This window comes from Candoia aspera, chromosome 6 (genome assembly GCF_035149785.1).
Source record: "Candoia aspera isolate rCanAsp1 chromosome 6, rCanAsp1.hap2, whole genome shotgun sequence".
Classification (NCBI taxonomy): Eukaryota; Metazoa; Chordata; class Lepidosauria; order Squamata; family Boidae; genus Candoia; species Candoia aspera.
This window is the reverse complement of record NC_086158.1, coordinates 7,113,994-7,133,165: the sequence shown is the minus strand read 5'-3', so window position 1 is coordinate 7,133,165 and position 19,172 is coordinate 7,113,994. Positions and strand designations below refer to the sequence as shown.

The 19,172-nt window shown below is 44.7% G+C and overlaps 1 protein-coding gene across 3 annotated transcripts in view; it reads right to left on the bottom strand.

The window, feature by feature from the left end:
* Positions 1-346: 346 nt before the first annotated feature.
* The window catches only part of LOC134499629 (major facilitator superfamily domain-containing protein 8-like), a 38,624-nt gene continuing 19,798 nt past the window's right edge, over positions 347-19,172 (bottom strand). For all 3 annotated transcript variants that reach the window (XM_063306367.1, XM_063306368.1, XM_063306369.1), the window contains 8 exons: positions 14,741-14,820; positions 13,530-13,848; positions 12,235-12,308; positions 11,139-11,222; positions 8,537-8,666; positions 7,174-7,296; positions 2,275-2,405; positions 347-647 (listed from right to left, as the gene is read on the bottom strand). In XM_063306367.1, coding sequence (XP_063162437.1) covers positions 558-647; positions 2,275-2,405; positions 7,174-7,296; positions 8,537-8,666; positions 11,139-11,222; positions 12,235-12,308; positions 13,530-13,848; positions 14,741-14,820 — 1,031 coding nt within the window. In that variant the 3' untranslated portion in view covers positions 347-557. The remainder of the gene's footprint in view (positions 648-2,274; positions 2,406-7,173; positions 7,297-8,536; positions 8,667-11,138; positions 11,223-12,234; positions 12,309-13,529; positions 13,849-14,740; positions 14,821-19,172) is intronic.

Below are 19,172 nucleotides of genomic sequence, written 5' to 3'. Positions count from 1 at the left end.
CTTTAATAAATAAAACATCCAGCATTATCAGTGCATTTTAACAATTGTCAAGGACAGAACTGAAAACAGCAGCAGCAGCAAAATAACAGGTTGTAACAGAAGTCACAAGAAGTTACAAGAAAACAAAGATTAAAGGCAGATGTTTCTTGTCTTTTCGTAGAAAGATTTCAAATTCATCATTCAGCTCCTCTATTCTCTTCTGCAAAGCGGAACACAAGAATTGCATGGATCTTTGTGCCCCAACGGAGGTGTTACCACCTTTTCTGCTATCCTGCACAACATCCCAAAGGAAAGGAAAAGAAAAAAAAACCCCTCTCAGTTCTGCCAGGCTCATATTAAAAAAAAAAAAATCCTGGTGGAAGGAAGAGACCAGCACAAATTCCATACAACACCTCCATCTCTAAGGTGGACAATGCTGTCGCCAGCTTCTCCTGATGTTCTTGGAGCCTGGAGTTTGAAAGGCCAAAGTTGGTCCCCCGAGATGGCCAGGCGCTGGCAGCTCTTTCACCTGGTTGGCATGAGCTTCTCCACGCCTCCAAGGGCACCTCAACAGCTCCTCATGAGTTGGATTCCCCCTGAGATGTTACTGGTGAAAGGTGTTCATGCGGGGTCTCTACCAGGTATGTATAGGACAGGCCCACCATAACCTGTAGCGAAAAGAAGAATAGCTAGCACACTGGGGAGGTATAGCAAAGGAGAGATTTAGCTAGAGAAAGATGTAAGGAGAGCAGATCTGAATTTGGCTTCAGTAATTATTTATCTCATTAGAGCAGGGACCAGAGGGCATGGACAGCACTCAGGATTGGTCCCCATCAGCCAGACTGTCTGGGGCTGGCAGAGGCTGAAATCTAGCAAGATCGAGGCCAGTGTTTCTCAACCTTGGCAACTTTAAGAGGCGTGGACTTCAACTTCCAGAATTCCCCAGCCAGCATGCTGGCTGGGGTATTCTGGGAGTTGAAGTCCACGCCTCTTAAAGTAACCAAGGTTGAGAAACACTGATCTAGGCTGTGTTCTCACAAGACACTTAACCAAATCAGATAAAGCCATCACAGCTGCGTTTGCCCCTGGGTTTTCTTGAGTCAAGGGTACCTGTGAGGGTCATCCGAGGTTAAGATACACTAGTTAGGACACCGCTGCCAGGTGAAAGATCATTTTGGCAGCCGTTCTCTGTCTTCCCTTGGGCCTTCCAGTCCAGTCAGTTCAAAGAGAAACAAGTCTAGGAGATGGAACTTAGGAGGACCTGCTCTTAAAGGGTCCAGCTCAACTCCAGCTCTAGGACAGGTCACAAGGAACATCTGTGGTAGTCAGACTGGGCCAAGGGTAAGTAATGGGGCACTCTCTAGTGACCTCCCCTCTAGTTCCTACAGGCCCTGACCACCATGCTTGCTGTACCTTCTGGGAGTTGTAATGCAGAAAAACAGGAAGAGCCCATGGTTTAGACCTGGGGTGGAAATCCACCATGCATGAAAATAGGGATGCATTCTCTAGTTTTGCCCATTGATTATGCACTGCAATCTGCATTCCAGTGTATCAACCTTATAAGGTACTCCAGACAAGAAGGACACCCAGGAGTACTAGCTCTATCTCTATCTTTACTGTAAGGTTGCATTAAAAGACTCTTGCAAGTCTGAAAGTGCATCTCTCCCCCCTCGCCTTTAAGTCCAAGAAACTACGGAGGGTCACTTCTGAATTTCTTGCCCCACCCCCATTCCTGCTGTGGGCTCAGCTGCCTCTTATCTGACCATTGCCTAGTCTACAGCTCTTCCTCCTGTCTCCCAAGGTCATTCCCACAAACCATTACATGGTACCACTATCAGGGCCCTGTAGCACTTTGGATTTGAAGACAGAAAGGTGCTCTGGAGTTTGAGGGGGGCACTCAGGTAGCATTGTCTGCAGCTCCTTAGAACATCTGCATCTTTCGCTTGGATTGCATGGCTGCCCCATTTGAGATGAACAGAGGTGCTCCAGGTATGTCCCTGCACACTCCAAAGCACCTTTTTGCCTTTGCCTCTTAAGCACTGCCCGATCCCAGCAATTATCTGTAAATAGCTTTTTAAACCGTATAGTCATCAACATACTTGCCTGTGTCCTGTACTTCTCAGATTTTACTTCTCTATTTTTTTTTCCCACAGCTGCTTCTCAAGATTTTGGAAAACCCAGGAAGATCTTCTCAGAACACAGAAGCTTACAGGCATGAGAAATCTGGGTCCTCAGAGTTACAACACAGGAAGTTATGGCTGGAGAAAGGAAGAAAACTGGCCTTTGCACACTCACCATCAATAGACTCAGGAGGCCCATCATCACACCGAGCATGATGTACAGATTATCCGTCAACCCTCCAGCCCACAAAGGCCCAAGGATGGTGGCAATTCCCCCAACAGAGCGACGGAGCCCCTGACTGAACCCTGCCAAAGAAGAAAGGATGAGGGAGACATGAATCCTGCTATATTATGCCTCTTACAACACTCTGGAGGCAGTCTGCAACAGGACTCCTTGTGAAAGCACTAGCAAGCATCATCCATTACTTCTTCATCCATGAAATGTCTTCCACTGATACCCCACCTTACAACAGCATAGCCTAAAACATAGGGAGACCTAGCTTTACACCTAAAGCCATGCTGGGAAATTCTGGGAATTGAAGTTTCCACACATCTTTAAAGTTGCCAAGTTTGAAAAACACTGACCTAGAGCAAACCACCCCAATCTGTTGACCTCCAAGGAGAATGGATGTCATTTTCCACAATTCCCAAGCAGTGTGGACATCCAACCTGACTAGGAGGAGGTCAGTTATATAAAAAGTGAACCTAAAGTGCTCCACTGTATGGGCGTGCTTTGTGCAAGATTGGTCCTCCTTGAAAAAAGTGAGGATGGTTGCCTTAAAATAGCTGAGCAGGAAGAAAGCAATGGGCAGGTGGGAAAATACAGCTTCCTTGATTAAAAATGAACATTCCTGGTAGCCTAGCTAACATTGCTTGGCCCTCCAAGGGAGCAGTAATTCTGGGTCTCGGCTTTGTCAAACGGCCACACGTCCTTACAGAGAACAGCCAGACGTTTATTTGAACACTATGTAGTTCAGTTTATTCCTGATGATGCCAAGTGACAGCTGGACCACAGCAGCAGTAAATCGGTGTCCCCAAGAGACAAGAAGACCTGCTAGGGAAACTGAAGTGTTGCATTTATTGGTTCAGACTTATATGCTACCCTTCAAAATCAAGTCTCTCTCATATATTTTAGATCTCATCCAGCTCAAAGTCTTCCCAGGGATGCATATTGCATCACTATTTAAATTACAGTTGCAATTCTAGGTTTTCCTCTGTATGTATCAGTGAATTCCCACAGGCAATTTGTACACATTCTGCATAATGCATTGCTCCTTCCTCCTTCGTTTATTTATTTGCGTTCAGGATGGTACCATTTCAAAATCCAAGTAGGGGAAATCTTGGGACTGAACAGTTCCCGTAAATATTGCCTAAATGTTAAGGGTTAGATGTGTCTAGTTTAGCCTTCTGCTTGTAGTGCAACAGGATTCCTTTTAAAACTTCTACCCGCTTGTGACGGCAGCCTGAAATGGCCTAAGCCAGGTTTTCCCAAGGTTTGGCTGAGGATTATGGGCACCTATAGCCCAGCCCATCTGGAGAGAAAAGCTGGTAAGGACCATGCCCAAATTTACCCCTTCAGGAAGAGACCAGCCTCGGAGGCATTAATCCCTGCTGGATTTTCTAGTAGTATGAGAGAAAAATTAAACTGAGAATAGAATTCTGTATGATTCATTGCTGCAACAACAGCAAAAGGACCTTCTTTGAATAATCCAAAACAATCTGAGTCGGCTAGTTGCTTATTTCTGTGTTTTGAACATTTTTGTTTCTTTCCATGCATGGATAATTGCACACACCTTCCACTGATCTTTAGCTTTAATTTGAAACTCAATGGGACGTTTTCAGTCGAAACCCTTCATACGTCTCCAACTCCACCGTACTATGAGCAATCATATTTACTCACTTCCCACGGAGCTTGCAAAACCAGCCCTGCCATTTCTGTTCAGCTACACAGATGGAGGGCCAGCCAGAGATATCTGCATTTGGAAGGGATTTTGCAGAACTGTGTTTTGCTGTGAGAGCATTAAATCTGGCTAGGAAATGGTACCAAAAGCTTTCAAAGAGAAGTTCAGGAGGGCACCACCTGGCAGTAACAGTACCCAGGTAGATGCCACTGGGTCAGAAAGAGAACATAGGCACAGGGAAACTGAAATCAAGTTGGAAACAAGACACTTTGTCCTGCAATAGCCACTCCAGGAGAGGAATTCTACTTTTTTAAAGAATGCATATGACTATGTTTGCATATAAAACTGAACCATACCGTAACAGGCAGGTTCACACAACATGCTAAAACTAAATAAATCAAAGTAAGTCTTGGTGTAGTGCAGGAATCCTGTTGCTATCTTTTGACTGGTAAGGCTAGGAGCCGTCCATCTGGAAGCACCCAAGAATCCTGGGGAATGGAATAATATGAGCATCAGCTAAAACCGTGCTGAGATGTGCCGTGCCATCCCTCAGAAGTTTCTTTTCCCGTGAAAGAGGCATCTGTTTTTCTGCCTTGTCTTTTGGGATGCAGGAACGTTGCATTTGAACTTCCCTTGGTGTTGACTGAATTGATGGTTGGCTGCTTGACTTTCCCATCATCCAGAACCCCATGGAAAGAGTTGCTTTCCAAGGTCTTTCCTTAGGATATAAGCAAAGCATGGGAACTGCACTGGAGAGAGAGTATGGCACCCTGAAAGACACACACACACCCCTTGGCCACATTGCAAGTCTAAGAACATCACCCCCCGCCCAAGAGAGTTTCACTCAGATTCTCTTCTCCTCTGAAAGAAACTTTCAATTGTCAGACTGAATGAGAATCGGTAGGGATAAAAAACAATTGGTTTCAAGGGATGATACGAGAAATATAAGGCTATGCCATAAAAAAATAAAGCTTCAAGCAATCATCTCAAGAGACATAAAAAGGTATCCTAAGTGGCTGCATTTGGACAATACACTGGAGCTGGTTGGGGGATATAATCCCATTTTCTACATTCACATAATAAATACACTAAACCATACACAAATGGAATGGCCTGAGTTCACACACCTTATCAAACCAACAAAAGATTAGCCCTAAATACAGTTAGCATGTTGTCTGAATGCAGCTGCTCAGGTCTTAAAATGACCTAGTTCAGTGGGCTGTGTCAACATGCGTAGTGGTCTGTGGGTATGACCTTGGGAGACAGGAGGAAGAGCCGCAGACTAGGCAACAGTCAGATAAGAGGCAGCTGAGCCCACAGCAGGAATGGGGGTGTGGCAACCGTCTCAGAAGGGACCCTCCCTAGCTTCTTGGACTGTAATGGCGAGGGGGAAAGATGTACTTTCAACTTGCAAGATTGATGTCAGCCCTTTGAGGTAGTCTGGACAAGAAGCACTAACTATGAGTACCAACACTAGCTTTATTGTATGGTTACAGTAACTGAATCTAGCAAGTCTGGAACCACTGCAACACAGCCAGTGAATGTAGTAAGAATTTCCAAAAACTTTCTTAAATAAGGTTTTAACCTGCCTCTCAGTGAAACACAGAGCTGTTGCCAAGTGTTCCTCCTTTAGGAGAAGCACCACCACTGAAAAGGCTCTCCCTTTAGTACATACCTAATGCAGTTCCCCAACAGGTGGAATGCAAGAGGTGTCTCCTGCAAGGATCGGAATGCCAGGGAACTCCCTTCACCCTGAGATCCGGCAGGCCCCTCGCCCCTAGCCTTCCGAAAAGCTTTAAAAACCTGGCTTTTCCCACAACCATTAGGGCAGTGTGGGGCTGGAGCCCAGAAAAGTTCCTTGTGGCTATGTGGGGCTGTGTTGCAGCTGGGAGTGCCAGGAGTTTCTGTGTTGTTATTTTACCTCTTTTATTGTTTTTACTGTTGTTTGTGAGTCTCCCAGGCTTACGTTGCATAAGAGGGTTGGCCGTATCATTTTTCCAAATGAATGAATAAATAGATAAATGGCAAGTCAGAAGGAAAGGTGGCTCTTTTCCTGAGATTCAGTGGCAGAGCAGATACTTCATTTGCTCATTTCAGTGGGAGAGCAGATACTTCATTTGCTCTGCATGTCTGCAGGGTTTTTGTGTGTGTGTGTGCACGCCTTCAAGTCAGTCTTGACTCCTGGCAACAGCCTGGACTAGTCCCTGCAGTTTTCTTGGCAAGGTTTTCCAGAAGTGGTTTGCCATTGCCGTCTTCTTCCTAGGGCTGAGAGGGACTGGTCCAGGGTCACCCAGCTGGCTTCATGCCTAAGGCGGGACTTGAACTCACAGTCTCCTGCTTTCTAGCCTGGTGCCTGATTTACACAGCTCTTCCCTTCTGCCCTGTGCATACTTTTCTACATCATGATAGCCTACTTCTGATTTATGTACGTCTGCGTGCCTTTGGGTCATTGTTGACTCCTGGCGACTGCCTGGACATGTCCTTGCAGTTTTCTTGGCAAGATTTTTGGAAGGGGTTTGCCCTTGCCTGCTTCTTCCTGGGGCTGAGAGAGAGGGACTGGCCCAAGGTCACCCAGCTGGCTTCATGCCTATGGCGGGACTAGAACTCTCAGTCTCCCGGTTTCTAGCCTGGTGCCTTCACCACTACACCAACCAGCTATCAACTAGTCAGGATATTCAAACTTGCCCCAACTTCAGTCCAACACTTAATTTATTTATTAAATTTTGCCGCCACCCATCTCCCCCCAAAAGGGGGGGACTCTGGGCAGTTTACAACAACTTTATATTACAGATGTGCAAAACGTTTGAACTTGGACCACCTCAAGTTCAGAACACCTGAGTGTTAAAGAGGCTATTTTAATCATCTGGGAAGTCTGTTTTCCACTTGAAACCACTCCACAATGATTAAAACAGCCTAAACGGAGGCAGACCCATTTCAAACAACTGCTTGAAATTTGCAGTGGAGCATTTCAAACTCACAAGGGCTTGAGCTGAAAACATTTTGAATCCTGCAAATCTATAGTCTCTTCTGGCCTTCTGGCAAGGAACACTCCCACGAAACACTTCAAGGGCAGCTTCCCCAAATCTAGAGCCCGGTTGGCAGTAGCAATCCCAACACTTCCGGGAGGAATGGCAGACTGGGGAAGGCTGGAATCGGGAGCAGGGTAGGCTTACCTTGCGTCCTCTCGGCTGTGACCTTAGAAAAGAGCGACACCTGGGAAACCGCAACGAAGGGCAGACCCAGGACCTGTAAGAAGACTCCTACTACCAGCTCCGTGAGGAGGACAGCAAAGGTACCTGCATGAGGGACAGAGACACGCAAAGCAAGGCATGAAGAAAGACCACAGCAGTCTTCCCCAGCATAATTATACCGGGCTCAAGCCAGCTTCCTCAACCAGGCGCCTCCAACTTGGCCACCCTGGGAAAGCTAAGTTAGATCATGGGTGCGTCAGGATCTGCTACTGGTCCTCATCATGATCCACGCAAATATAGGGAGAAGAAAAAATGATAAGCCAACCTTCAAATGCCTATTTGGGCTAAGGGTAGATTACAGATAGGAAAACATTCAAGGTCCCTTCTCTTGGCCCAGCAAGAGCTGACCCTCACCGGTTTATACCATCTGCTGAATTTCTCTATTGCAGGACAAGGCTTCTGTTGGAGCTGCTGTTGTTGAGGAGACCAGAAAACACGAGGTGGTTGCATCCAGGAGGGAAGAAGTAATTCGTCAGCCAGCAGTGTGATGTAATGAGCTGCTAAAACTGTAAACCGTATCTTGGGACGTATTCAAAGGAATATCGAGAAGTGGATAATGGTTTACTGTGCCCTGATCAAACCTTTTGTGGAATCCTGGGGCAACTTCTGGGCACCACAGTTCAAAAGGACAGTGAAAAACTGGAGCAAGTTCCGAGGAGGGCTACTAAGACAGCGAGTGGTCTGGAAACCAATCCCCACAAGGAACAGTTAGAGAATCTACCCACTAGGAGAGACAATTCAACCGAGGTATGATAGCAGTCTTCCAATATTTGAAAGGTGGTCACACAGAAGGAAGAGTGGACTTATTTTTTATTGCCCCAGAAGGCAAAACTAGAACAGTGGGTTAAAACTACAAGGAAGGAGGTTTAGGCTAGACGTTAGGAGGAACGTCCTGATGGTATGAGCTGTTAACTAGAAAGGCTGCCTCATGACATGGTAGGCTTTCCTCTAGTGCAGTGTTTCTCATCCTTGGCAACTTTAAGGTGTGTGGACTTCAACTCCCAGAATTCCCCAGCCAGCACACTGGCTGGGGAATTCTGGGAGTTGAAGTCCACACACCTTAAAGTTGCCACGGCTGAGAAACACTGCACTAGAGGCTTCAAGCAGACTCTGGACAGTCATCCGTCAGAGATGTTAGTGGATCCTGCGTTGAGCAGAGGGTTGAACTAGAAGACTTCAACCAATCCCTTGCAACTCTCTCTCTCTATGAAATCAGTGGGCCAGGAATGGAGGAGATGGAGCGAAGACACCTTCATCTTTTTCTCCAGCCGTCCAACGTCATTACCCTGGGGGTGTGCCAGGAACAGCAGGCTCCAGACACAGGCTACGTTACAGATGACCAGACCAAGGAGCAAGATGACCCGATCTGGTAGCCGGACACTGAGGAAGCGCACCAGGAAGAAGCCTCCGATGACCTGAAAAAGAAGAGGCACACTGAACGGCTAAGCAGAACATCTGTGTGCAGTGACCCTCACGGCACGCTTCCAGGTTGTTAACCAAAGAGACCAGGAATTACTCCAGCATCTTTCTGCATTCAAAAGGAGGGGCCTGCCTGAATGGGGTTCCTTCCCTGCTAAACAAGAGCCAAAGAAGGAAAACCATTGCAGAGTAATGCCCTCTGCGGTTTCACCACGACCGGGTAAACTCCCCGCCCCAAAATAAAGAATAGCAACCTCATAATGATAGATCCTAATCTGCTCCAGACAGATGAAGGGACATAAGAGGGCTACAAGCTTATGCCAAACCGGCATCTCTAATTGTTTAGGATGTGGGAAAGACCATCCAAAGCACCTTGAGGGCAGCCTGGAAGCCAATCATGGTTAACCAGTTTGGCAGAACATCTGTAGGCTCAAAGGCCCCGCCTGGCTTCATGACAAGGGCTGATTTCCAAAAAGTCACAGCCCAGTCTGAGAAGAGGAAATCATTGTTTTGAAGGGGTGACCCAGGTGCCTTAAGCACCTGCGGTAGGAAAGATGCAAAACAGGGACCAGAAATTGTGAGATGGGAATCCAACGGCATAGATTCTTCAGCACCTCAAAAGCTACTGGCTAGATGGGTCCTGGTCAACAGGTCAGTGAGGTGGTGAAAAGTGGCAGTGGGGTGTAGATAAAATTAATCTTAATTAATTAATCTTTGCCTAAGAGGGTAAAGTGGGACGCGGTGGCGCTGCGGGTTAAACCGCTGAGCTGCCGATCGGAAGGTCGGCGGTTCGAAACCGCGCAGCGGGGTGAGCTCCCGTTGTTAATCCCAGCTCCTGCCCACCTAGCAGTTCGAAAACATGCAAATGTGAGTAGATCAATAGGTACCGCTTTGGCGGGAAGGTAACGGCGTTCCGTGAGTCATGCTGGCCACATGACCCGGAAGTGACTATGACAACGCCGGCTCCAAGGCTTAGCAACGGAGATGAGCAGCGCCCCCTAGAGTTGGACATGACTGGACTTTACGTCAAGGGAAACCTTTACCTTTACTTTAAGAGGGTGCTAATCTGAAGTCACTTCCTCCCCTGGCACAAGCAATGTGCCCTTTGACGTTCCTCCTGGTAGGATGTAGTTAGCTAAGTATAAATGAGTCTCTTCTCTTCTAAACCAACTCTCCGGTCCAATGTCCACTCCCAGAAGCATTCACATATATGCAGAACCTTTCAATCGCCAGTACAAGGGGCATTCGTTTTGGGTGATGCTGGCCAGCCCCTGTGGACCCCAGGTTGCACCTCTGCACCTCTACAGTATGGACAAACCAGAATGGGTCAGCGAGATGCCGAAGTGATGCAACGGACCAGCACCAACTAAAGTTGCTCAGCCATTTTTAAGAGCAGCTCCCTCTTCCCTGCCCAGCCCCCATCTCTTAATCAGGTCAGTTAAAGGACCACACTAAGTTGGGTTAGTTTTAACTTTGGTTAGATGATGGGGTTTTGTGTGTATGACACAGCTTGTCATGCAAACCCATCCCACTAGGTTAAGTTATGCTCCAATGTATTAAGCAAACTCAGAAAATTTAGATTAATTCAGTAACCAGCTTAACTGCACTGTGTGAACACAGCCTAAATCATGAGATGGACATTGAAATTTAAACTGTGGCCAAGACCTTCATTTTTGACCCACAGAACCATCAACTGGACATCTTTCAGAAGACTCCCTTTTATCCCTAGAGTAATGGCCACAATGGCAAGAAATGGGTTGTCTCCACTTCAGAGAATGAGAGAGAGAGATCCTAAAACAGATCACTATTTATACTATGCATTCACATCCCACTTTCTCAAAATGTTTGCCAGGTTTTCATCATATTTAAAAACCTGCCAAACCTGTTTACCAGAGGCAAGGCAGAGAAGAATTAGTCACATGTAAGCTATATTTAAAATGTCTCTCTCAAATCATTATCAGTTCTTAATAACCGCTGTCTATCACCAGCCAAAATCAAATCTTAAGAGGGAGAGGTAAATGGAAGGATGATGCATTGCTTCGGATTTGATGTGGAAGAGGCGCATCGGAAGACATGGCAGCGGAGACTCAGCTTCTGTCTGCATGTAATGGAATGAGGGACAGACCTTGGGAGGCCGGGCGAAAAGACGCTGCCTAGGGAACACTCAGATAAGAGGCAGCATAGCCCACAGCTGCATAATGGGTGGAGAAAGAGGCTCAGAAGGGACCCTCCCTGGTTTCTTCGGCTGTAAAGGAGACAGGGGGAGAGAGGTACTTTCAGACTTGCAAGATTCTGTCGATGTAGTTTCACAATAAAGTGGAATTCGCTCATCTGGTCATGGTTCCTGTCTGATTTACCCAGCGAGGCCGACACTGCTCCTTATTAGAGTGGCGCAGGGAGCAAATCTCCTATAACACACACAGTGCTCAGTTACAGCGTAGTGGCTGTGTCCTCGCTTTCACCCTTACCTCCACACCGCACAGGAAATACATGATGCTGTTCTCCAGTTCTCCAAAGTTCAAATACCTCTGCGTAATTGGAGTCACCATGGTCTAAAGAGGAAAATCAATACAAGTACCAGTCTGTTCACCTACTCCTGGAATGCCCTGGTTTCAATTCTCAACATTTCAGCACTGATTCTTCCAACTGAGGATGAGGGAAGTTGATCTGGTGGGCCCCAGGGTAGAGAAGGATGGCCTATGTGAGTCACACACGTGACACACATAAAAATGGGACAGGCTTCGATCACACAGCCGCAACCACCATTGTGACTTTTTTTAAACAAGCCCCACCCCCTACCCTTAGACAACCCTGGGTCTGTATCATTTAAAAAGAGGTCTTTATCAGTGGAAGTTGTGGGTGGCTTTGAAGCATGAGAGGGAGAGATTCCCTGGGTTCACACAACGAACTAGGCTAGACTAAAATGGGATTGGATAGTTTGTGGCGCTTCAGTGTGCTGTGGAAAGCAGCTATTTTCTTAATAGGCTGGGTTGAACCAGGCCATCGCATTAAGCTAGAATCGGCTGGGTGACTTTGGGCCAATAGCTCTCAGTCCAACCCACCTCACAGGGTTGCTGTTGTGGGGAAAAGTGGAGAAGGGATAAATTGTAAAGATTGGAAAGCCAGATTACTGGCTGGGGAACAATGGGAGTTGAAGTCCACACAACTTAAAAGTTCCAAGTTTGAAAACCACTGATCTACTCCAACCCCCTGTGCAGGAACACTTAACTACATGTTCTGTGATCACAGAAATTACGTTTTAGTCAACCTAGCTGTAGGGCTTAGTTTGTTGGGTGACGCCAGCCAACGTATCTGGCTGGGCCCTCCACAGCTCCCTCTAGCTTCCTCCTGGAAGACAATCCCATCTGTCGCCATGATCTCTTGCCTGGACCCTCCTGATCTAAGCAAGAGGCAATGGTGCTAACCTTCCACATTCCTGCTTCCAGAATGTGACAGTGGAAGTAGAGGGAGGGAAGTCCATGCAGAAAAGCTCAAGTTGGTCTTCCACTTTCTGCTTCAGATCTCCCAAATGAGCCCAGGGGCAATGTGCACAACAAAGCCTACCTCCAGTGCCGTTTGATTGAAGAGAGTAATGAACTGGGCGGTGAGGAGGACCACCACTTCCTCCCTCAAGTATTCTGAAATGAAAACAAAACCACCATCAAGTCTGGAAAAGCTGAGGCTGAGGAGGCAGAGGCAGGAGGCCCATTTTACTCTGGGGAAAAAGAAATGAAGACTTCATCTTACAGCTGTCCCTCTTGGTCTTTCTTTGAGAGCTCCACTTGAGAAGGTTCAAGGTTCTCTTTGGTTGGATTCACACAACCCTCTGAACCAGGCTAGCTAAAGACCCTGGATAAATGTTGGTAGATTCTTCTAGAGTTTAGTGTATTGTGCAAACTCAGCTCATCTGGTTAGTTTATGGCTCAATCTGTTATGTGGATGCTGAACAGGTTAATTCAGTGATTAAAGGCATTGTAGGAAGAAAGTCTATGGTAGCCAAAAACCAGGAGTCTGGTAGCACCTTTTCCATCTAACAAATTTTAACAACAGGCCTAGGCTTTCTTGAACTACAGCTTATGCCTTTTAATACAATTTCTTAGTCGGAAAACATACCTCCAGGCTCCTACTGACTTTCAGTAATTACATTGCTTTACATGCTAAGTTTCGTTACTGTAGTTTTAATCTTGGTTAGTTATACTATTTATGTTTTTGTATCTTACTGAATCCACCTTGTCTGGTTGAATATATTAATGTGAAAACAGAAAATGGGATAATTCAGTAACCAGATCACATTACTTGTATGAGCCAGCCTCTATCATAAAATCTAATCCTGCCACACCTGCACATTTGAAAGTACTTTTTTGTGCGATGCTAAGCATTAGAATTATCCTGTACTTAAGACAGAGACAAAGCAAATTTCAGGTCTCCTTAATTCTTTGGTGTGTGCGCCTTTGTACAGGATAAGATTTGGGTGATTATGTTATCTACAGGTATCTGCAGGGGGCTACCTGGATGGATGGATCTCTAAGGAATGATGGAGGTGTCACTAATGACACAGGGCACAGGACCAACATTTATGCCCTTTCTAGGGGCCTAGTGGTGATTTGAGGAGTAATATGGGTGCCTTATCCCTTACCCTCAAAATGAGACAAATCAGGCCAATTGTATAGGTGGGAATTTTCAGAAACTTTCTAGAATGGGTAGCTTACATCTCTGCAAGGCTTATGGATCCATTTTGCCTTTTAAACATCTCAAAAACAAAAACAGGTCAAAATCCCACCCCCCACTCCTACTTTGGGAGTCACAGCCTGGGCATCTATGACATCACCAGTTCCTGCCATAAGTGAGGATCACCTCACCTCTCACGGAGCTAAAGTGATGGAAGGGGTTCTTCTCTTCTTCAGTTGATTCTTCATCTGCCAAGTGTCCATTGGGCACATATCGGCATTCATCGCCGAGGGAAGATGGTTGGGGTTCCACAGGGGTGCTGCCATAGCAGCTACCTTCTGTGGCCTCTTCTTGGCCAACCTCATGCCACATAAGTGGCTTCTCCTCCTCTTCCAAGACATCTCGTGGCACCGTTGGTACAGTCCTTGCAGTGTGAGTTGGTGGCTGTATGTCATAGTACATCACCATCACCATAATTTGAAGTAGAATCCACACCAGGCACATGAAGAGCTGTGGACAGGAGTCAGGGAAGAGCACAGAGGAACAGAAAGGACACTGAGCACTTCTGCATAGCATAGAATTGACTGCAGGGAATGAAAGGAAGCCCATGAATAACCAGAGGTCTTTTTATTCCATTTCATCAAAGTACAAAAGGTATCCAATGTTGAAATTTTAAGACAGCACTGAAGGATTATTCATCAGCAGAATTTGATACCAGAATCCCAACAAAAGACATTAAGGTCAATCTAAAGCTAGCTTGGGATCTCCATGCACCCAAGAGGTCTTGCTTCTGAGTAGACTTGGATAGAATTATGATAGGAATCTAAAATCTTGCTCTTAAAAAAAGGGGGCTTTTAAAGTGCATCTTTTTGAACAGGTTTTTAATGTTGATCATTTAAAATTTGGATTTGAATTTATTTTTCACATTCTTGTTTTAACTGTTTTTATGGTTTTAAGTCACAACCATAACAACACTGGGGGGCGGGGAGAACAGGGGGAAGTGAGAGAAGAAATGTACTTGAAAGAACATGAACTTCTCAGGAGTGGAAGATAAGTCTTATTGCCTCTGTATACTGATGAGGTGTTCAGGGAGTCGGGGAATGTTCTGCCTTTCCTTGTACAACCCGCTTTCCAGTGGTTTGTTAGCAAACTGGCTTCCCACCCTTCCATTCAGCCCCAAGGAAAGACATCAAAAGTTATCTCTTCCCATGGGTTTTCCAGTAGTGCTGCTAAGGTTCCTCTTAAGAAAGTCCCCTGCCCTAGCAAAATTGGGAGAGAGTTTCTCTTTCCTCTGAGAAACGTACAGACGTTGCCTGTCCAATTTCTCTGCCCCAAGCATTGATGGAGGATTTCAAAAATGTTGGATTACACAGTGCTTCAAAAACAAATTCCTGTTACTTACCCCAGGGGATGTAAACTTGTTGACCACAAAGGGTCCCAGATGGAAGTTGCAGAGGCGCAGGAAAAGGTTACAGGCTGGCCCTGGAAGCAAATATGACAGATCATGCGTATGAAGGAGGCACATCGTTTACCTGCCAGGACATTAACATCTTCTGTAGAGACCTTACTTCAACTTCTCTTTCCCCAAAATATAAGACGGGAACCATGAGAGAAAGAGCCTTCTCAGTGGTGGTGCCCCACCTACAGGTATGAAAGTTAACTAGTCCTAGAATTATAACTTGGAAAAGGGCATTTAGGCCCATCAACTCCAACAAAATTGTACTTATTTGGAGATGCACTAAAAGCCACGTTCCCACTTGAACCTGGCAACATCTGTTTTCTGCTGTGTCCTTATGAGGTTGCCCTCATTGTCCCCAGTCCAGGAGGCAGACAGAATTACGTCTGTCTTATTTCTACCAGCATTAAAACATTTTCCTCCCTATGCCAACACTACCTAAGAACAGCCCACAGATGCATAAAATTTGTTAGGCTTTGTCAACCATTACCATGAAGGAAAGTCAAGCAACTGCAGGACAGAGGTGATCAGGATAGGGACTGGCAATGTGGACAATGAATTTGTTTATTTATTTGTTTGTTTGTTTGTTTATCAAATTTGACACCGCCCATCTCCCCTCACCAGAGGGACTCTGGGCGGTTTACAACGAAATAATCAATCAAACAATAAACAAATATAATAAAACAATAAACAAATATAGCAAAATTACAATATATAAAAGTGCACTATATAAAAACAATTACAAATAGCTAATAAATATAGATAAAAATAAAGTCCAGAATGCAGAATTTCATGCCTGCATAATTTTCTCTCGACTCACAGGTGAGTGAACACCATAACTCAGCTGTGGCAAAAGAGCCTAAGCCGCAAAAAATTATCAAGGAAATTCCCACAATGGAAGAATGGATGGTGAAATTATTGGAATTGGTGGAGATGGCAAAAATGGCAAGAGACAATACTGCAACTGGATTTGTTTCAACATGGAAACCGCTTCTGAACTATCTGCATGTGACTGAAAAAAATGAAGTTTTGATTTGGGGTTTTGATGATTAAATTGTTATTTTTGATAGAAATAATGTTTATTAAGGTTTAGTTAAGAGTAAGAGATTAAAGTATCAATATGTAAGCTGTATCTGTGTTGGAGAAGATCGGAAGTCACTTTCTTTGTATTTCTTTCTAGTTATTTCTGCACTTTTTTAGCTCTTCTTTTTTCTTTTAGCTCTTTTCTCAAGCTCTTTTCTCAAGCTCAGTATTTTATCTGTATTTTAAAATTCTAATAAAGTCGTTATAAAATCAAAAAATTATCAAGGAAGACCAGGAAACTCATGGTACTCCTGATGATGCTAATACTATTAGTGCTGATGGCTGCAACTGCTAGGGATTTATTGAACATCTGGGCAGCCACAGGGTCCTCAACTTATTCTAGAACTTCCAAACAATTTAGAATATATAAAGAGGAGGAAGGGAAGATGGCCGTCTGAACAGACTGCCCGCGAGCTCAGTGGGCAGACCTGGCAGGTGGGACTCTTTTTGGGGGTGCAGGCAGGCTTTTCCTGTTGCCCTAGAGCATTTTCATGGATAGAAAACACTGGGAATCACCCATTTGTACTTCGGAACGTCACGTCGTAGCCTGAGAATCGTCAGCAGCGTTGGTGCTAATCTGGTAAGAGTAGATGGGAGTCAGGGATACCACCATTTTCCAGACCATGCTGAAGCCCCTTTGGGACACTAGGTCGAGCCTTTCTCCTTCCTAAACCACCCAATTTATATATTTTTAAGATCAGTACCTCAAGAGAAACTCTCCACAGCAAGAAGAAATGAAGCTCTTGCTGTTAAATGTCAATGTTTCTGGATTACTCTTAAAACCTTCCTTTAACTGCTGGCTTACTTCCCATTTAAAATTTAAGGAAGACTGAGGAAAAAATAAGCACCTCTCCATTACTATTTTTGTATCTAACTTGAAGGATGTAATTTTCTCCTTGTCCTGACTTAAGCAAAAAACCATGCTGAGACAAGAGATTAGTCTCTAGTGTTTATTAACTGCTCTAGTAGACAGAAAATCGTACCACACTGAAGGAGCGTGGGAAACCGACAGATAAACCCCAAAACTCAAGGTGGGTCTGTTCTGAGTTTCTTTGAAGGACAGTTCAAAGCCTCTAAACTACGCATGCGTTTTCCCCCCTGGACAGGGGCCCCCTCCTGCTCACCATCCGTACTCATGACACTCCTACACACTTAATTTGATGTTTTGAGTTTTCAGCTTTCTGCTCACTTTCCTTAGAGGCAGTATCTGCTGGTTTGCATACTTTTTCTTTTGTCAATATCATTCAATAGCTTCTGGAAGTCTTTCATAGGGAGCTGGATTTTACTTATTGGAGTATGGAAGACCTTGAGTGGACCCTTTCAGGACTCTGTGCCGAGCTGCGTGCTGATTTCAAACAAATTCTCCATGGAACTACCCAAGCTATTTTGCAAGATGTTAGGGATATTATTTTTAAAAGGTATCGATTGGCTGAGGGCTTTCTGAAGGGAGAGATATATCAAGAAGGAGGCATTTTTCCTGATCGTAAGAATCCAGAATGCGAAGAAATGCTAGCTGATGAATATGTGCTGCTCAGGAAGGAGCTGCAATTCAACTTGCAAGATAACGACTGGTCTGTTTGTCTCAGGGTTTGTTTCAAGAATGAAATGCCTGTTATGGGGGAAGTTTTTTGCAGACTTTCGAAGGGGGGCACTCGGGCTCCTTGATTCATTTATAAAAAATGTCCTGTGCATAATATGGAGACAAATAAATGTTCTGGTTTCTTATGAGGTGGGATAAGAAATTAAGAATAAGTATGTGGATCGATTTCAAGGCTGTATGATTCTATTTTTCCATAATGATTCAAAATTGGTTTGATTTTTTAAAGGTATAATTGTCCTAACTTAAGCAAAAAACCAAAAGGGACGCAGTGGCGCTGCGGGTTAAACCGCTGAGCTGCCGATCGGAAGGTTGGCGGTTTGAAACCGCGCGGCGGGGTGAGCTCCCGTTGCTAGTCCCAGCTCCTGCTCACCTAGCAGTTCGAAAACATGCCAATGTGAGTAGATCAATAGGTACCGCTTCGGCGGGAAGGTAATGGCGTTCCGTTCAGTCATGCCGGCCACATGACCACGGACAAGTCCTACGGACAACGCCGGCTCTAAGGCTTAGAAACGGAGATGAGCACCGCCCCCTAGAGTCGGACTCGACTGGACTTTACGTCAAGGGAAACCTTTACCTTTACTAAGCAAAAAACCACACTGAGACAAGAAATTAGTTTCTAGTATTTATTAACTGCTCTATTAGACAAAAATCCTACCACACTGAAGGACCGTGGGAAACCCAGACAGATAAACCCCACAACTGAAGGCGGTTCTCTTCTGAGTTTCTTTGAAGGACAGTTCAAAGCCTCTAAACTACGCATGCGTTTTCCCTCCTGGATAGGGGCCCCCTCCTGCTCACCATCCATACTCATGACAATAATAGAGGCAAAGAAGATGAATATGTTGAAGATTGTATGATTAAATGGGCTAAGAACTTTGGGTACAATATTATGACAGAACAATGGGAAAACATGTGGAACAAAGGTCTGAAATTCACTTTGAACTATAATTTGAAAGAGAATTTTTATAAAATGATGTACCATTGGTATTTAACTCCTGATAAGCTGTCTAAAATGTATAATGGGATATCAAATGTCTGTTGGAAATGCTCACGGGGGAAGGAACGTTCTATCATTTATGGTGGACTTGTGGAAAAACTAAGAAATTCTGGAACCAAATATGTAGTATTATTCAAAAGATTCTTAATGTGGACTTACAATTGAAACCGGAGCTGTTGCTCTTGGGTTTGATAGACCAACAGCTTGAAAAGCAACATGGAACTCTGTTCTTATAGATGATAACAGCAGCAAGACTCTTGTATGCTCAAAGATGGAAGGGTGCACAAATTCCCTCAATGGAGGACTGGATGATTAAATTGATGGAATTGGCCCAAATGGCTAAACTAACAGCACTGATAAGAGAAAACACTAACTAGATTTGTTTCCATCTGGAAGCTGCTCTTGGACTATTCGCTGGTAACGCAAAAGAATGAAGTCTTGATTTTAGGTTTTGATGATTGAATGGTTCGATTTTAGAAATACAATGTTACTAAATGTTTAATTAATAGTAAGAAACTAGCTTCTATGCACTTTTATACCTGTGCTGGAAAAGATCAGAAGCAACTGGTCTGATATGTTTTTTTGCTTATTCCTGCACTGTTTTAGCTTTTCCTGTTTCTTTTTTAGACTTGTATTCTATCAGTCTTATATTCTGCATTATGTGCCTTAATTATATCTTGAACAATTAATAATAAAAA